The 16,529-nt window shown below is 45.9% G+C and overlaps 1 protein-coding gene across 9 annotated transcripts in view; it reads right to left on the bottom strand.

The window, feature by feature from the left end:
* Positions 1 to 15,460, bottom strand: part of LOC127567065 (tensin-2-like) — a 190,163-nt gene extending 174,703 nt beyond the window's left edge. For 4 of the 9 annotated variants that reach the window (XM_052009740.1, XM_052009741.1, XM_052009743.1 and 1 more), the window contains exon 1: positions 15,233 to 15,460. In XM_052009740.1, coding sequence (XP_051865700.1) covers positions 15,233 to 15,331 — 99 coding nt within the window. In that variant the 5' untranslated portion in view covers positions 15,332 to 15,460. Of the gene's footprint in view, positions 1 to 10,422; positions 10,541 to 15,232 lie in introns of all 9 variants that reach the window. The other 5 variants (XM_052009744.1, XM_052009745.1, XM_052009754.1 and 2 more) reach the window with 3 other exon arrangements.
* Between the last annotated feature and the right edge of the window lie 1,069 nt (positions 15,461 to 16,529).

The following is a 16,529-nucleotide window of genomic DNA, read 5'->3' as shown; positions in this document are numbered from 1 at the left end:
CAATGAATTGTCAATGTTTAGACTTTGTGTTAGATGTCAGGTGGACTATTCATTGGCAATCTACATCAAAGCTCAACCTAATACCAGCTGGATACATCACCGAGCTGCCATTTGCTGATTTGGAGAAGAGTCAGGAATTTACAAGCAACTGATAATCTACAGGGGAAGAACAGCCCTTAAAATTGTACCCAGGATGTGAGATGTGCTTATTTGGAGCAAGTCAACCAAGTGGACTAGGACCTAGGATGAACAGCTCTCCAAAGATACTCCTCCAACAGTGTAGCACTCTCTTGGTACTGCATTGAAATATCAGCCCGGCTTTTCACATTCAAGTCTCTTGAGTGGGACTTGAACCTCCCTGACCTACTGAGCAGAGGTTCCTGCTCATGAGCATCATCCAGATGAAGGTGGTGGTATGCATGGGGCTCAGGCAAGGGGAGGAGTGAGCACAGCTGCAATGCCTGCTGTGGTTGAATCAGCATCCAGGTGCTGGGGAAGAGGTGGTGGTGACTGGTACCTGTGGGAACCATACCCATGGCCCTGCACGAGGTAGAAAAAAAATTCATTGTGGAGCTCAGCTAATGGGCTACAAGATGAAGGAGAGGGGATGGCAAGTCTACATGAACATTTTTTTTTGGAAGAGGAGTGCAGTGAGGGGGGTGGAGAGTGCAGGTCCTGGGAGCGAGGTAAGAGAATGAGTCTCCAATTGTAGTAGTGAAGACTTTGGTTCTTAGATGCTTCGGTCAACATACGTGCAGCAGAGGAATTTTGACATATTTAGGAGCTTCAGTCAACGTCTTCAACTCACATTGGTGTGGCGGTGTAGTGGTTAAGTTACTAATCTAGCCTGAGCCTCATTGATCCAGAGAGAAGTTCAAATCCCACCATGGCAACTGAGGAACTTAAATTAATCTGATTTTTCTTTAAAAAAAAGAAAGCTAATCTCAGTAATAAAATTACCAGATTGACATTAAACCCCACCTGGTTCATTAATGTCTTTTGGGGAAGAAAATCTGCCTTCCTTACCTATATGTGATTGGTTCTTAACTGCCTCAATTCTGGAGCAATTAGGGATGGACAATAAATGCTGACAACATGCCACATCCAAAGAACAAAAGGATAGGGGTGATTCAAAAGCACCCATTCCTCCAGATGACATTATTAAATAAACCTTTGAAGAAAATTAAACCAGGGTTTGATGAAAGTTCACAATTTGTTTTCAGAATTGTGTAAAGTTAAATCAGGATGCATACTACACAGAAGTCAGAGAATTGCCAGCTGGAATTTAGAATTATTAAAGGATTTTTGGGATGAAAAGTGACTAAAATCAGATTTAATAAATCCAAGAAATGATATTTATTTCAACATCCCAAATCCAGATAAACAACATCAAAGAGTGTTATGTTCGACAATACCACTTTGAGCTGATTACACACCAATCTCAATCCAGCATGAGGAACATTAAGTTAACCTAATTTAAGCAGCAAATTTAATCACAGAATTACATTGATGCAGTGAAGCTCGAGCTTACCAGCCTCATTTTGTGGATTATAGCTATTTTTCTAAACACGTTCTTAAGATGCAACAACACTCTCAAGGCCCTGACCAATGGACCTTCCATGGTGACAGCAAGTTGCTGACCCACTATAGAGGGCACAAAGAACCAACTGGAACTGGAGTGACTTCTAGGTCAGACCAGTCACAGCTCCCTTCGCTGGTTGCAATTTTGACCAGAGCTACCATGCACCAAATTTCATTTTAGCTACTCGTCCAGCTCCCTTGTGAACACTACAATTGAATCTGTCTCCATTACTTCCCTGGCAGTGCACTCCAGACCACAAACACTAGCTGTGAGAGAAATGTTTTTCCTTGTGTCACCCTTTGTTCTTTTGCCAATCACCTTCATTCTATGTGCCCTAGTTTCTTGAGAAGGAAATGCTTGTGTCAAGGGGATGGAGTAGTTCCCGTGAGTGCCGTTGGTGGAGGTCAGCCTGAGCAGTCCCCGCCCATTTCTATCAAATCTGTCCTGCCAATGTAACACAATTCTTGTCCCATGGAGATCTGGGACTTTCACCTTCAGAAGCTCCATGCCACTATTTTCCCCTGGTCCCAGCAACGTTTAGGACAACCTCACAATATATGCTTCAGTTTGTCCACTTCCCTATACTGAACGCATCTGTTTCAGTCTGGCTCGTGCACCTCATCACAGATGGTCTTTTAGGAACCTCCTTCGGCCAAACTTGGAGCTCTTCCTAAGACCAGTGGCTTCATTCCACTTGTTGACGTTGGCCCTGACATGGTCAGTGTCATTTGAGCGATCAGTTTTGTGCATTGAAGAATTACTATGGCAGGCTTTGAGTGCTCCCACACTCTGCACAATAAGCAACATGCCCTCTGACAATGGAAGCACTCTGATCTGACAGAAGCTCAGAATAGGAAATACAACAAGGTCATGGACACGTGGCGAGTAGGTTCCAAAGTCCACACACACTCCCATTGGATTCTGTGGTTGGGATAATCCAAATTTGAGACAATGAGCTCAATGGATAAGTTACTGGACTGGCAGCCAGATTTCTGGACCTCTGATCCAGAGATGTGTGTTGGAATTTCCATTATGGTGATGTTGGAAGTTAAACGCAATTAAATAAATCTGGAATAAAAAGCTAGCCTCAGTAATGGCAACCATTGTTGTTAAAAGCCATCTGGTACATTAATGCTCTTCAGGGAAGGAAATCTGTTGTCCTTAACCAGTCAGACCTGTATGTGACCTATCAATGTGGTTCCCTTAACTGCCTTAATTCAGGACCAATTAGGGATGGGCAATAAGTGCCAGCATTGCCAGCAACGTCCACATTCTGTGAATAAATAAACCATTTTGAAAATAACATAATTTTTAACACAATACACTTTATATAAAGCAGGTTTGCCAATGGCTCACTACCCTTTTAAACCAAGCCTCAACAATGGTGTGGAGAAGAACCTTAGACTGTTGCTTTACCTTGGTTTTTTCACATCTCCAATTCCACACCCCCCCCCCCCCCCACGCAGGTTATTTCTGCACAAGAATCCAGCTGTGTTTCAACACATCAAATCCCCCACCTGTATGCCAATGTTCCAGTGGGGAGACCTCACAGTGAGCACCCTCATCTGCAGACCCTGATCACTCCCAACTGCTGGAGAGCTCAGACTTCACTGGAGACTAACGTCAACCTCGCCTGTCGCTACACACTAGGGGTTATTTAGTTGGCACCGGAGGTCAGGATCAAATCTGGGTTGTTGGAAGTGAGGCAGCAGCTCTACTGGCTGTGCTACTGTGCCTCCTCAGAGTCACAGAGACATACAGCAGGGAACCAGGCCCTTTAGCTCATCAAGTCCGCACCAACCAACAAGTACCCATTTCCACTAATCCCATTTTATTCTCCCAACATTCCCATCAACTCCACCCACCTCTTCTGGGAACACAAGGCCAACTTGTCGTTGGACCCTACCAATCTACTCAGGTGGAAATTCCAAGCAAAACAAAGGTTTTGTTCTTGTGGCATTAACCTTGAAAGTTGTTTTCTTCGAGTTTTAGCATCTCACCTTCTGTGATTAAAAAAAGTCTTTGGTTCAGACTCCCATCACATGACATGCCTGCGCATCAGAGATTCTGACTTTACCAGAAGGCGTGAGCTCCCATATATCTGATGCTGGAGTAGCTGGCTTCATCAGGACCTGCCAAGCTGCTCCCAGCAACATTCTCATCAGTAATGAGCCCTGTTTGCTCCATTGGAGCACTTCACTTCCCACATACAGGCCATCCCTGGGTAACGAATAGGTTCTGTTTTTACTCATGTCCACAAGTCGGTTTTGTCATAAGTCAGAAAATACAAAATACCACAGTATTGTAATGAATGACATCACAAGCACATAACCGAAATTGTGGAAGGTGAAACAGAACAACTTTGACCTGAAACATTAACTGTTGTGGAGAAGATGTTTCCATTAATAGAAGAGTGTAGGATTAAAGGGCACAGCCTCAGAATAAAAGGGACGACCTTCTGGAACTGAGATGAGGAGGAATTTCTTTAGCCAAAGGGTGGTGAATCTGTGGAATTTGTTACTACATACGGCTGTGGAGGCCAAGTCAGAGATTGATAGATTCTTGAGGCAGAGGTTGATAGGTTCTTGATTGGTAAAGGGGTTAAGGGTTACAGGGAGAATGGGGTTAAAAAGTCAGCCATGATTGAATGGTGGAGCAGACTTTCTGGGCCGAATGGCCTAATTCTGCTCCTATATTTTAAATGTTTTTTTAAATTTTAGTTACAGCGTGGTAACAGGCCCTTCTGGCCCAACAAGTCCGCGCCGCCCATTTTAAACCCAATTAACCTACCTGTACGTCTTTGCAATGTGGGAGGAAACCGGAGCACCCGGAGGAAACCCACGCAGACACAGGGAGAACGTACAAACTCCTTACAGACAGCGACGGGAATCGAACCCCGATCGCTGGCGCTGTAATAGCATCGCGCTAACCGCTACGCTACCGTGCTGCCGGTACGGTATTTATGGTCTCTTGTTTCTCCTTCCATAGATGCTGCCTAACCTGCTGAGTGTTTCCAGCATTTTCTGTTTTTATTTCAGGTTTCCAGCACCTGTATCTTTTTTGCTGTGTGTTATGTCGCTGCCTTCTCCCCTTCGTTACAACAACTACTCAATTGGCTACGAGACACCTTGGACCTCCCATGCTTGTGAAAGGTGCTACAGAAATCTGTTCCCAATTTGGGACTTCACCAACCATCAACCCAACAGATTACCAGATCGTTTGAATGAACTGCTGTAGTGATGCTGTCAGCAGTAGAGTTAGCAGTTTGGCAAGACCAGACTGTCTTCTCACTCTGTAGTCTGCTCCCTATCGCCATTACACCAGCATATTCAATTCAAGTCAGACACTGTTCTTCAAATGTAACAGATGCAGACAAGCATCCTGCTGTTCCAATAACACTGAAGGCTAATCTCTCATTCCAATTCATCAGCAGCCCTGACAGACCTCAAATGCTCTGGGAACCACAATCAGTTGCCTCACATAAATAAAACAGATTTTTCATCTCAGAAATTTAAGTTGCCTGTTCAGCACATGTTTGAAGCCTGGTGAGAGGCAACCTCTGCCCCGTTTGACAGGCAAACCATTTTAATCTCTTCCAGGCTAGTCGGGTTTGAAGACCCAGTTACACCTCAGTTGTTATAGCCCATTTCAATCAGTAAAACAAACCTGAGTGCCAAACAAATCCACTAATTTACAGTACGGCTAGGGCTAACAGAGACAATTACATGATTCAGTTACATCTGAGTAGCTGATGCCTTTGTGACCTCTGGGCATGACAATTCCAACAATCTCCTGGCCAGCCTCTGAACTCCACGTTCCACCCTCTGAACTCCAGCTCATCCAAAACTCTGCTGCCCCGTGTCCAAACTGGCACCAAGTCCTGTACAGTCGTCATCCACTGAGCTGACTAATCAACACTGGCTCCTCGTCAAGTAACATCTCAGTGTTAAAACTTTCACCCTCCAGCCCCACAACTCTCAGCCATCTCTGCACTCCCCCCAATTCCAACCTCTTGGGAATCCCTGAATCTAACCACTTGATTGAAACATAAAATAGCCTCGGGCATCTTGACAGGTGGCTGCAGAGAGGACGTTTCTTTTTGTGGGAGAATCTACAAGTAAGGCACCACCTACTTAAAACAGAGATGAGGTAATTTTTTTTCTTTGAGGGTTGTGAGTCTTTGGAACTCACTTCCTCAAAGGGTCACAGAAGCTGAAAGCTTACTAGGTAGTGTTGGGGTACAATCAGATCTTATTAAGTGGCAGCTCCCGAGGCTGAGTGGTCTACCACCTACTCCTAATTTGGATGACTTTTATTCACTTGCCTCACTATTTCCCCATGTGACTTGGTGTCAGATTATATTTGCTCCTGAGAAGCATGTTTTACAATGTTGAAGGTGCTATGCAAATAGAAGTTCTCTTCTGTCAAACTCATGTTTATAGTTTTTTCCCTTTTTTTAAAAAAGAACAGAACCATTCAGAGAGGGTTGAGTGTCTTTCCTGGAGTTGGAACAGCAATTGGACTGGTGCCTCTTGGAGCTTTCAATAACAACTGCTTTATCTGACGTGGATCAAGGTGAGAATGGCGATTGTTGCATCTGTCAAAAGCACTCCCAACAGCTCATTGGGCAGAGGACACTGCACTCTTGGGGCACAGCACATCCTTGAGCCAGTGGGTTGACGCCAGCAGAGCTGCAAAAGGCTCTGCCTGTGTGCCAACTGCTGGCAGGTTAGAAGTTACACTGGGGAGTCCACACAAAGCGCATGAGCTCACTGGGCTGGGCGTTAAACTCCTTTGGCTCGAACTGCTGACCCAAACTGGGCAGAAGTCCTCTTCTGTTCCAGAACAGCGGGGTCTGTTACCAGATGCTTCACGTCACCTCCAAGCTGAAGTCCAATAAGCATTAGGAGAACACTGGCCTTCAAGTCCCATTACCGACAGGAGGCCTTTGGAGGAAATATTTTCGAGTGGAGGTGACGTCCTTTTCCATTAACACAGAGCTGGGCGAGAGGACCAGCTCCCATTTCACATACCCATCACATCAGGGGTACCGCCCACACTGCTACATCACAACTTCCTGACAGCATAGAAACAGGCCCTTCGGCCCACCGAGTCTCTGCCAGCCATCAACCACCCATTTACACCAATCCTACGTTAATCCCATTTTATTCTCCCCACATTCTCATAAACTCCCCTCAGATTCTACCCCACACTTGCATACCAGGGACAATTTACAGCAGCCAATTAACCCACCAACCCGCACGTCTTTGGGATGTGGCCGAAAACTGGAGCACCCGGGGGAAACCCACACGGTCACAGGGAGAACGTGCAAACTCCACACAGACAGCGCCAGAGGCCGGAATTGAACCCAGGTCACTGGAGGTGTGAAGCAGCAACTCAACGAACTGCCACCATGCCACTGACAGCCATGGGCCCAAGCTCCGAAATCCCCTTCCTACTCTTCTCCACATCTCTCCGCTCCTTAAAACCTCCATCACTCTGGTCACCCACCCCAATATCCCCTCATCAGTGTCAGATTTGGTTTGATTATTACTCATGGCTATGTTTTTCACTCAAAAGGTGCTATGTAAATACAAGCTGCTTTTGTTGTTAAGTTGCACATGAACCCCCCTCCACCTCTCTTCATCCCCATTATCCCTCTGTTCGAACCTCCCTTATGTGTTTATCTAGCTCCCCCTTGCACTTTAGTCCCTCATGCCTGCTCTGCCTTTCAATAAAATCATGGCTGATTTTCTACCTGACCCCTTAATCTCAATTCCCCAGTGAAAGGTGTCCCCTGTTCATACATGTACACATTGAACTCAACTCCCAAATGGCAGAGTTCAGCATATGTTACCCTTAGCACACTCAGCAGAGTGTGAATTTCAACCCCAGTATAGATTTGGGAAGGAACATTGATCAGAACTTGAAGCAAACACTCTGCCCTCCTACAGAAAAAAGTACCATGCGATGCTTCACATTCATCTGAGCTGCCCAATAACCTTCCGAGGTAACACAGCATCAACCCCAATACAGCACTCCCACAGCACTCCCCAAGCATGCCTTCCATCCCTGGATGTTTTAGCCGAGTACTTCATATGTTTAAAAAAGGATTTAGCCTCATTCTGGTGACCAACATCAGTTGTGAGCAAAAATATTAATCTTTCAAGCAGTTCTAAAGTTGAGCTTTGCTTGGGTACATTGGCCTTTCTGGAAACACCACTTAAAATGACCATGCAGAGTTAAGTGCTGAAGTGGGCCTGGTTACCAGATTACCACAGTCTCAGCTGACCCCTGGAGCACCACATCCGGCCTGCAGTAAACTGGGAAATAGATAACTTGGAACATAAAGGCTGACCTCTCCCTTGGAGGGGCAGCTCAGCAAATATCATTCAAAGTTTCAAAACAATCCAGGTCCCAGCCCTATGGGACAAGATGGAAATTATCAGGAGCAACTTCTATCCTGTCTATTGCTTTGAGACAGCAACAAGCAGCTAATGAGGATTTCCAGTCACCAAGCAGGCATGGTTTAAGTCCTCAAAATCAAGTTAATTTTAATCCTTTCTGATTTACATTTTTTTTCAAATTTCCATTGGAAATTTTAGCTCCACTTTCACCTTGGCAGAGGAGCATACAGTAATTCTTCTGACAATTAAAACCGTTAAGCCCTGTTGCCCAGGAGGCATTACTTTACAGATACACTTTTACGAAAGCTCAAGAGCTCTGTTAAATTTTGATTTTATTGAACACGTGTGGTCCATATGTGACTCGTTAGGAAGGAGAGTGTGTCGGCCTTTTGACAGGACATTAGGTCACACATGTTCAGGTCTCTATTAGCATGAACTCTTCTCTCAAGTGTGGAGCAGATTTTCTGCAGGCTTTTTGTATATAAAAAAATCTAGCCTGGCTCCCACACGGAAGAGCTGGACAGCACGCTGCGGTGAAGGGAATTAAAGAGATTTATTTGGAAAAGTTTGATTTTTACAACAGAGCAATTTGAAAAGCCACCAGAGTTCTTGAAAACAAAAGGTGCTGGCCAAACTATTTGATCTGCTGGTATCATAGAATTGATCTCACGCAGTACTTTGATCGGAGATTTACTGACACGTCGGTAGGGAGGACGAGTTGCAAAGATCCTCATCATGCTGCCTAAAAGGGCAGCAGAAAAAGATTCAATCGGAACTTCCAAAAGGGGAATTGGATCAACACTCAGAAGGTGAAAGCTTTGCAGAGCAATGGGGAAAGAGCAGATGAAGTGGGGCTAACTGGATCGCTCTATCAAATAGAGTCATAGAGCTGTACAGCACTGAAACTGGTCCTTTGACCCAACCCGTGATGCCTATCTACGCTGATGCCATTTGCCTGCATTAGGCCTGTATCTCTTCACTCCTTTCCTATCCAAGAACCTGTCCAAATGCCTTTTAAACATTGTATTTGTATCCATTTCCACCACTTCCTCTGGCAGCTTGTTCCATATAGCCACCACCCTCTGTGGAACAACTTACCCCTCAGATCCCCTTTCACCATAAACCTGTGCCCTCTAGTTCTAGACTCCCCTGCCCTGGGAAACAAGATTCTGACTATCTATCCTATCTATGGCCCCCATCTGTGTGGGAATCATTCTACAACGCTATACTAAAAAATGGTTTGCTAGCCATTGTTTTTACTTAACAATAGTTTCAATGGAAAGGTTCATTAGGGCTGCACTTCCATTTTAGCATAAAGCAATATGCACTCTCAGTCTCCCTATACACCAGCCAGCCTTGGAAGGTGGTGTGGGATAGATTCAGAAAATTGATCTCTTCATATTCCATGAAAAAAGTGGTTGAAGCCTGGCCTGCACTCACTGGAGCTCAGCAGTGAGAGGCGACCTCAATGAGACATAAAGGTTCAGAGAGGGATCAGCTGGAAAAATGCCGAGAGGCTATTTCCTCAGACAGGACAGTCTGGAGCCAGGGAGCAGAGTCTCAGGGTGAAGGGTCGGCTATTTAGGGCTGGGATGAGAAGAAATTTCTTCACCCAGAGAGTGGCGAATCTTTGGAATTCTTAACCCAAGAGGGCTGCGGAGTCTCAGTCACTGAGTATATCCAAGAGAGAGACTGATGGAAGGGAGTTGGGGCTCTCACGGGAAAACGGCACTGAGGTAAAAGAACAGCCATGATCCGACTGAATGCCAGAGGGGCTGAATTCCCTGCTCCGGTTTCTCATGTTCTTTTGTGCCATGGATTGGACGTTGAGTGAAGCGAGTTCTACTGTCCCCAGAGGGCTAGCCTAACTGTACCAGTCCAGGCCCCTCACTACATAAAGCCAGCACCCACAGTGCAAGTGGAGAACCCTAGCCTTTTGGCCTGGTCCACCCAAAGGGGGCTGATGTCACTGGGGGGGTGGTGGGCGAAGAACTACAATGGGGCTCAGCACCCACCACAGTTAGGGAAGGTGGCGGGGTGAGGCAGGGAGTGGATCACAGCTTGGGTTTCTGCATTTACTTGTTAAGCATATACGTGCAAACTTAGGAGGAGTCAAGACTGGACTGAGTGAAAAGACCCACTCGCTGCAAATAGCTTGCTGACACTAATTGGACGCACACAAAGGATGACCAATACCTGTCCCAGAGAGAATCCTGGAGAGAGAAGGGGTTCACTCCATAATGAATAGGACATTTACCATGGGGGCCTATGTTCCCATTTAAATGATTACACCAAATAGGAAATGATTGTGAGAGGGCCACAGAGCTGGCTAACCGTCCTTTTACCTGCCGTGATTAAAACAGCAGAGACACCAGTCAAAATAACAGCTAGAATCCTGGAACTGCCAAGGTTTTCAGCCAGAGTATTACTTACCAATTAATTCACAGAATCTGTGCGTCGCTGGCAAGCCCACCATTTATTGCCCTTGGAAAGGTGTTGAGCTGCCTCCTTGAACTGCTACAGTCCTTCTGGTAAAGGTGTTGCCACAGTGCTGTTGGGGGAGGAAGTTTCAGAACTTGGACCCAGAGACGATGAAGAAACGGTGATAAGTCAGGATAGTGAGAGACTTGGAGGGGAACATCTAAGGGTGATGCTCCCATGCACCTGAAGCCCCTCTCATTGCTGGTAGAGGTCACGGGTTTGGGAGGTGCTGTGAGTGCAGCCTTGCAAGTCCCAGACCTGTGACGAACTATAGGTGCACGCCCCCAAAGTCAGTAATACATTTATATGGCTGATGTGGAAAGTTGATTGTGCACATATTTGATAAAGCCTTGGGAACCCGCATTGATTTGCTGTGTGTGGTACTGGATAACTCAGTATGTTTGCACAGTGCACACGGTACTTAAAGTCTCAAAATACAGGTTAGCAGCTAATCGTCTGTGTGCAGTTCTGCCCAATGCTTTATCACCAAGTTCCACTCGACCATAAAAGGAAAAGCTGGATTGTAACACGGGTGTACACCAATGCTGGTCATTAACACTCCCTGTATGGCGCAGACCACACTCTCAACCTCACGCTGCTTCCCAAACTGTATCTGTATCCCCGTGTCTGGATGAGGTTGGACAGAAGCCACATAAACCCTCCCTTCAGAGTGTCATTTGGAAACAACCTCCCTTTTTCAGGGGCAGTCCAGTCATTCTACAATCTTACGAGTAGTGCAGACTCCCTGGAGGTTTTCCCAACCTCTTCCACTCCCTGGAAGTGCAAGAGGTTGGGAAAAGATTTTGTATAGTCTGCAGAATTCCCATCAGGCATAGTGGGAGCAAAGCTTGAATCAGGTCAACACAAGGAATCAATACTAATGATTAGCATGGCTAGTGACAACCGTTTCAAATAAACTATGCCCTTGTAAAAGTGTGAAATCAGCTTGGGATAACAGCAAATAAACACACACTATCTGTTCCAAGTAAAATGATTGCTCGCACTCTACAGCAGTAGCTCCCAACCTTTCTGAATGAAAGGCCCACTTGTTCACACTCATTAAAATATTATGCACCCCCTCCCCACCCCCATAAGTGCCTGATAACGTCATGGGCCTTTCCTATTAAGGAGTTGGGGCTGTCCCGGGGATTCTTGGGGACCCAAGAACATACAGTGGTACATTTTTATTTATTTTTACTTGTCGTGAACTTTCTAACTAAATTACCTCAATAATATTAAACCCACAGCCCCCTTGTGATCTTTGGCATCTGCCAGGTTGGGAACTGCTGCTTTATAGCAATATACAAAAGTTTTATGCACTTTCCATCAGGATTGTTCATTACAACTGATGAATGTACTTATAGAAACTGGCTGTACAAGTCTGTCACACTGTAATGAAACCCTTCTGCCAGAGGAGGAGCTGCAGTGCCACTGGTGGAAAAGGGGTGCCACTGTGATGTGATAAATTTAGATGGAGTGTCCCCATCATAAATGAGAACAGAGGTTTAGAATGGAAATACAGAAAAAAAGCACAGTTGAACTTAAGACAGATTGAATTACATCTGTGGCCCTGGTCCACCTGGAGTTCTACACTTGGCATTCTGCCATGGCAGACAGGCTGGAATACAGGATGTCTATCCCAGCTTCAGGCATTACATCAGCAAAGTTTGGCAATATGGTTAAAAAAAGTTTTTAAAAAGAGGGAAACCAGTCATTTCCTGCTGGCATCTGCCAACACAGAGCAGGGGTTATATAAAGAGAAAGGAAAAAGCTGGACAGACTTGCATTTCTATAGCATTTTTCACGTCGCTTTCAAAATACATAAAAGCTCTTTATAGTCGATGAAATGCAGTTGTCATATAGAAAGTGTGGCAGCCAATATGGGCACAGCAAGATCAAAATGCAGTGTGACAATGACCAAATAATTTGGTTTTAGTAATACTGATTGAGGGATGCTGGTGCAAATCCTCAATAAGTCAGGCAGCTCCTTGAGAGGGAGGGAGAGGAGGACAGGGTTAACATTTCAGATTGATGATCTTCCATCAGAGTTTGTTTCTTTCACCACTTCCGAGGAAAGGTCATCAGCCTGAAACATTAGCCTTGTCTTTCTCTCTGCACAGATGCTGCCCGACATGCCGAGGATTTCCAATACTTTTTAGTATTCTGATTTCCAGGAGGATTTTATCTCTAGAGAGCCCCTAATCTGCAGATAGGCAAAGATTAGCCAAAGCTTGACCACAGAATGTTCCTACTTGCACCGATTACACCTTGTGGCACAAGTACAGACATGCACACACAGCCTGCTCCGCCATTCAATAAGATCATGGCTGATCTGGCCGTGGAATCAGATCCACCTACCTGCCTTTTCCCCACAACCCTTAATTCCCCGACTATGCAAAAATCTATCTGTGTCTTAAATATACTTAATGAGGTAGTCTCCACTGCTTCCCTGGGCAGAGAATTCCACAGATTCACTACTCTCTGGGAAAAGCAGTTCCTCCTCATCTCCGTCCTAAATCTACTCCCCCGAATCTTGAGGCTACATCCCCTAGTTCTAGTCTCACCTACCAGTGGAAAAAAACTTTCCTGCCTCTATCTTATCTATCCCTTTCATAATTTTATATGTTTCTATAAGATCCCCTCTCATTCTTCTGAGTTCCAGCGAGTATAGTCCCAGGCAACTCAATCTCTCCTCAAAGGCTAACCCCCTCATCTCCGGAATCAACCTGGTGAACCTCCTCTGCACCACCTCCAAAGCCAGTATATCTTTTCTCAAGTACGGAGACCAGAACTGCACGCAGTACTCCAGGTGCGGCCTCACCAGTGCCTTGTACAGTTGCAGCATAACCTCCCTGCTCTTAAATTCAATCCCTCCAGCAATGACGGACAACATTCCATTTGCCTTCTTGATAACCTGTTGCACCTGCAAACCAACCTTTTGCGATTCATGCACAAGCGCTCCCAAGTCCATCACACTGAGTGGCTGCCCAGTGACACCCCATTGGGGGCAGTGGTATGCCAATGATCTGAGGAGGCAGAGGCATCATCCCCAAGGCCTGAAGCAGCCACACCAAAGACAAGAGGCAAAGCAGCAGCCAGCAACATATTTTATGGTCCCTGAATTTTTAAGCAGCTCTGCAGATCGCTGCCTTCCAGTCAGAAGGTTGTGGGTTCAAGTCCCACGCCAGCAACCCCAGTGCAAAAATCTAGGCTGACTGGGGGGTGCCACACTGTCAGATGTGATGTCCAAAGACATTAAGTCAAGTTCTAATGAAACGTTAACTCTGTTCCTCTCTCCACAGATGCTGCCTGACCTGCTGAGTATCTCCAGCATTAGTTTTTATTTCACATTAAATCGTGAACCAGTCTGCCCTCTTCCATGGTGGTAAAAAAAATCCACTCCACTGTTTTGAAAAAGGGCGGGGTGGGGGGTTCTCTGGGGAATCCTGACCCATATTCTTCCCTCAATCAGTGTCACTGAATAGAATGATCCCAGTGCTATATGTGGGATTTTGCTGTGCGAAAATTGGCTGTCTTGTTTCCCACATGGCAACAGTTAACTACGCTGCGAAAAGGACTTCACTTGCAGTGAGAGGGTTGGAACGTCCGGGAAGAGCTAAAGATCTCCCCAAAAGACTGCACTGAAGGAAAACGGCGCCAGCGACATTGTTTGTGCGGGTTGGCATCTTCCCAGGTGAAGGTCGAATGGCCGTTCAGCTGCGCCTCTCCAGGGTCGCGACCGCTCTCCAACCCCAACAGGACTGGAGCTGCATCGGGCCCGTCCTCCACCGTGTGCCTAAAGCCAGCAGCTCCCTGAACGATGGGCCGATTGGGCAGTACATTAGTAGGCAGGGCACTTTCCAAGTATGCGGCCTCTTCCCTGACATCGGAGGCAGCGCATTCCAGGAAGATTTGAGGAGCTCAGTAACCGCAACTGGAAAAGCTTCTTTGCATATAATCAGATCTCAGTCTGCGAATGACACACACAGACGTTGGTGCTTTTGTGCTCCCTCAGTTGCACAGGCGGCAAGAAAGCAGAAGGTATTTTTTTTAGGTGCAATATTTCCTTGGGTTGGTATTATAGAACTGAGAGCTCCCTCCGCTCCTGTCATTCTACTTCACAGCCATGCTGAACTGTCCCAAGTCGAACCGTTCTGCTGGTCCTTTACAAATGGGCGCCTCCCCTGGCTCGCCCATCCGCAAGCCAAAACACAAAGTTTTGCCAAGCTCTGAACACAATGACACTGGACGTCCGCCGTCGCTTGCATGTGACAATGATTGCAACACACCCAGCTTCATCCAAATAAACGGCAGGACATTTTTGATTTGTTTAACCAGAGTAATGCCCCTTTTAAAACTGTCCCAGACTACTCCCAAACTGGCTCTAATTCTTTTCCTGTCACTTTCTGTTCCACGATGTATTTTCTTTAAATTGTGCGTTGCAAATTCTCAGAAATAAAACATGAGCAACTCATGTGCTTTTCAGAGAAAAAAAACAATTTCAGTTACTTGAACTTTGGCCCCACACTCTTTGCATGGAGTAAAAGCAGGAAAAAAATGTGAACATTCTCGGTAAGAACTGAAACAAAAACAAGTCTGACATAGTCAACAGAATCAAAAAAGCTCACTGTTGTGTCCAGCACGCTATGTATCTGGACTGGCCCACCGCTTACAATAGCCATGTCACACGATATACACGGCAGCCCCCAAACTCTTTCAATGTGCGCGCACATACACACGGCCGGAGGATGGTTTGAAGTACCTTCGTGAGCCTCATTTTCTCTTCTTTCTTCTTCGTAGGTTCATCTGGGGTTCCGCAAAGCTCCGTCCCGCAACAATCGAGGCTTATAGAACAGCCCATGCAGCTATCCTGCGGGCTCCCGGGGAGAGACGGCTTATCCGCCCCCTCTCACTAAAAGAGACCGAGCCCAGTTGATTTCAGTGTAAGCACCGCCTCCGCGTTGATCACCACCGCAGTAGAAGCGGGCTTGGCAGATGTGGCTGGGGGGTAAGAGAGAGAGAGGGAAAGGAGAGGTGGGTGGGTGGGTGCAGATGTTGCCGTTCCCTGTCCCACAAACAGGTGTCAACAGTGTACTCAGGGAGCCAGTCTCATCCAGGATTCGGGCACTGGCTATAAAACTTCAACTGCGCTCATCGGGGCTGCACTTCTAATTTCATAACACGCCTATCAATCAAATTGGGTTTTCAAAGAACAAATGATGACGGCATGCTGCGAGTATTTAAACTCAATAGCAAGTTTTTTCTCTCTCTTTCTCTTGAGGCAAACTGTAACCTGCAAACAATTACTTAAACTGGGGGGAAAAAACAGACAGTTCCAATTGGTCCATACAGTGATATCTCTCGCCACAAATGAGTGCATAGAGTACTGCACATGGAGTGCAAAGGGAGAGCTGGGAAGTCCATCATAACTGAACAAATATTGGTCATGCTGGGCCAGCATATGTCTTACTATGCTTGGAACAGATGTGCAAAAAAGTAGCCCAGTACTGGTACCAGCTGTGGCTCTGTGGGAAATCTGAAGATGTCCAGAGACTCGTGCTTAAAAAAAACCAGCCTGATCCTCCAGTCCGATGCGGGGGAATGCTGTGATACAGGAAGCGCCGTCCCAGGAATCAACGTATCAATTTAATCTATCTAGCAAACCAGTGCCTGCAATGTAAATATATCCCTCCTTAAATAGAGATCTAAACTCTGTAGAGCTCCAGGTGTGGTCTTACCACCATCCTGTACAGTTGCAGCAAGAACTCCCCACTTCTGTACTCCAGCCCCTCCTATATTTCCATTTAACGCTCTAATTACTTGCTACACTTACATGCTATCTTAGTGTTTCCTGTACAACGACAAACAGGTCACTCTCACCATAATCATTTCATAATCTCACACTATTAAAACAAAATACTGGCAGAATCACTTAACAGGCAGTCAGATGCTGGAACTTAAAGGGAGCAAGGTTACTAGCTTGAAAAATGAGATGGGTTGAAGAGCATTCTTCTTGCAAAGCCAATTATGTCTGTGGTCGAAGCTATCAGTGGAAGCAA

Source organism: Pristis pectinata, chromosome X, assembly GCF_009764475.1.
Source record: "Pristis pectinata isolate sPriPec2 chromosome X, sPriPec2.1.pri, whole genome shotgun sequence".
NCBI classification, from domain to species: Eukaryota; Metazoa; Chordata; class Chondrichthyes; order Rhinopristiformes; family Pristidae; genus Pristis; species Pristis pectinata.
Note: the sequence above shows the minus strand (reverse complement) of the source record. Positions and strands in the feature narration are given on the sequence as shown.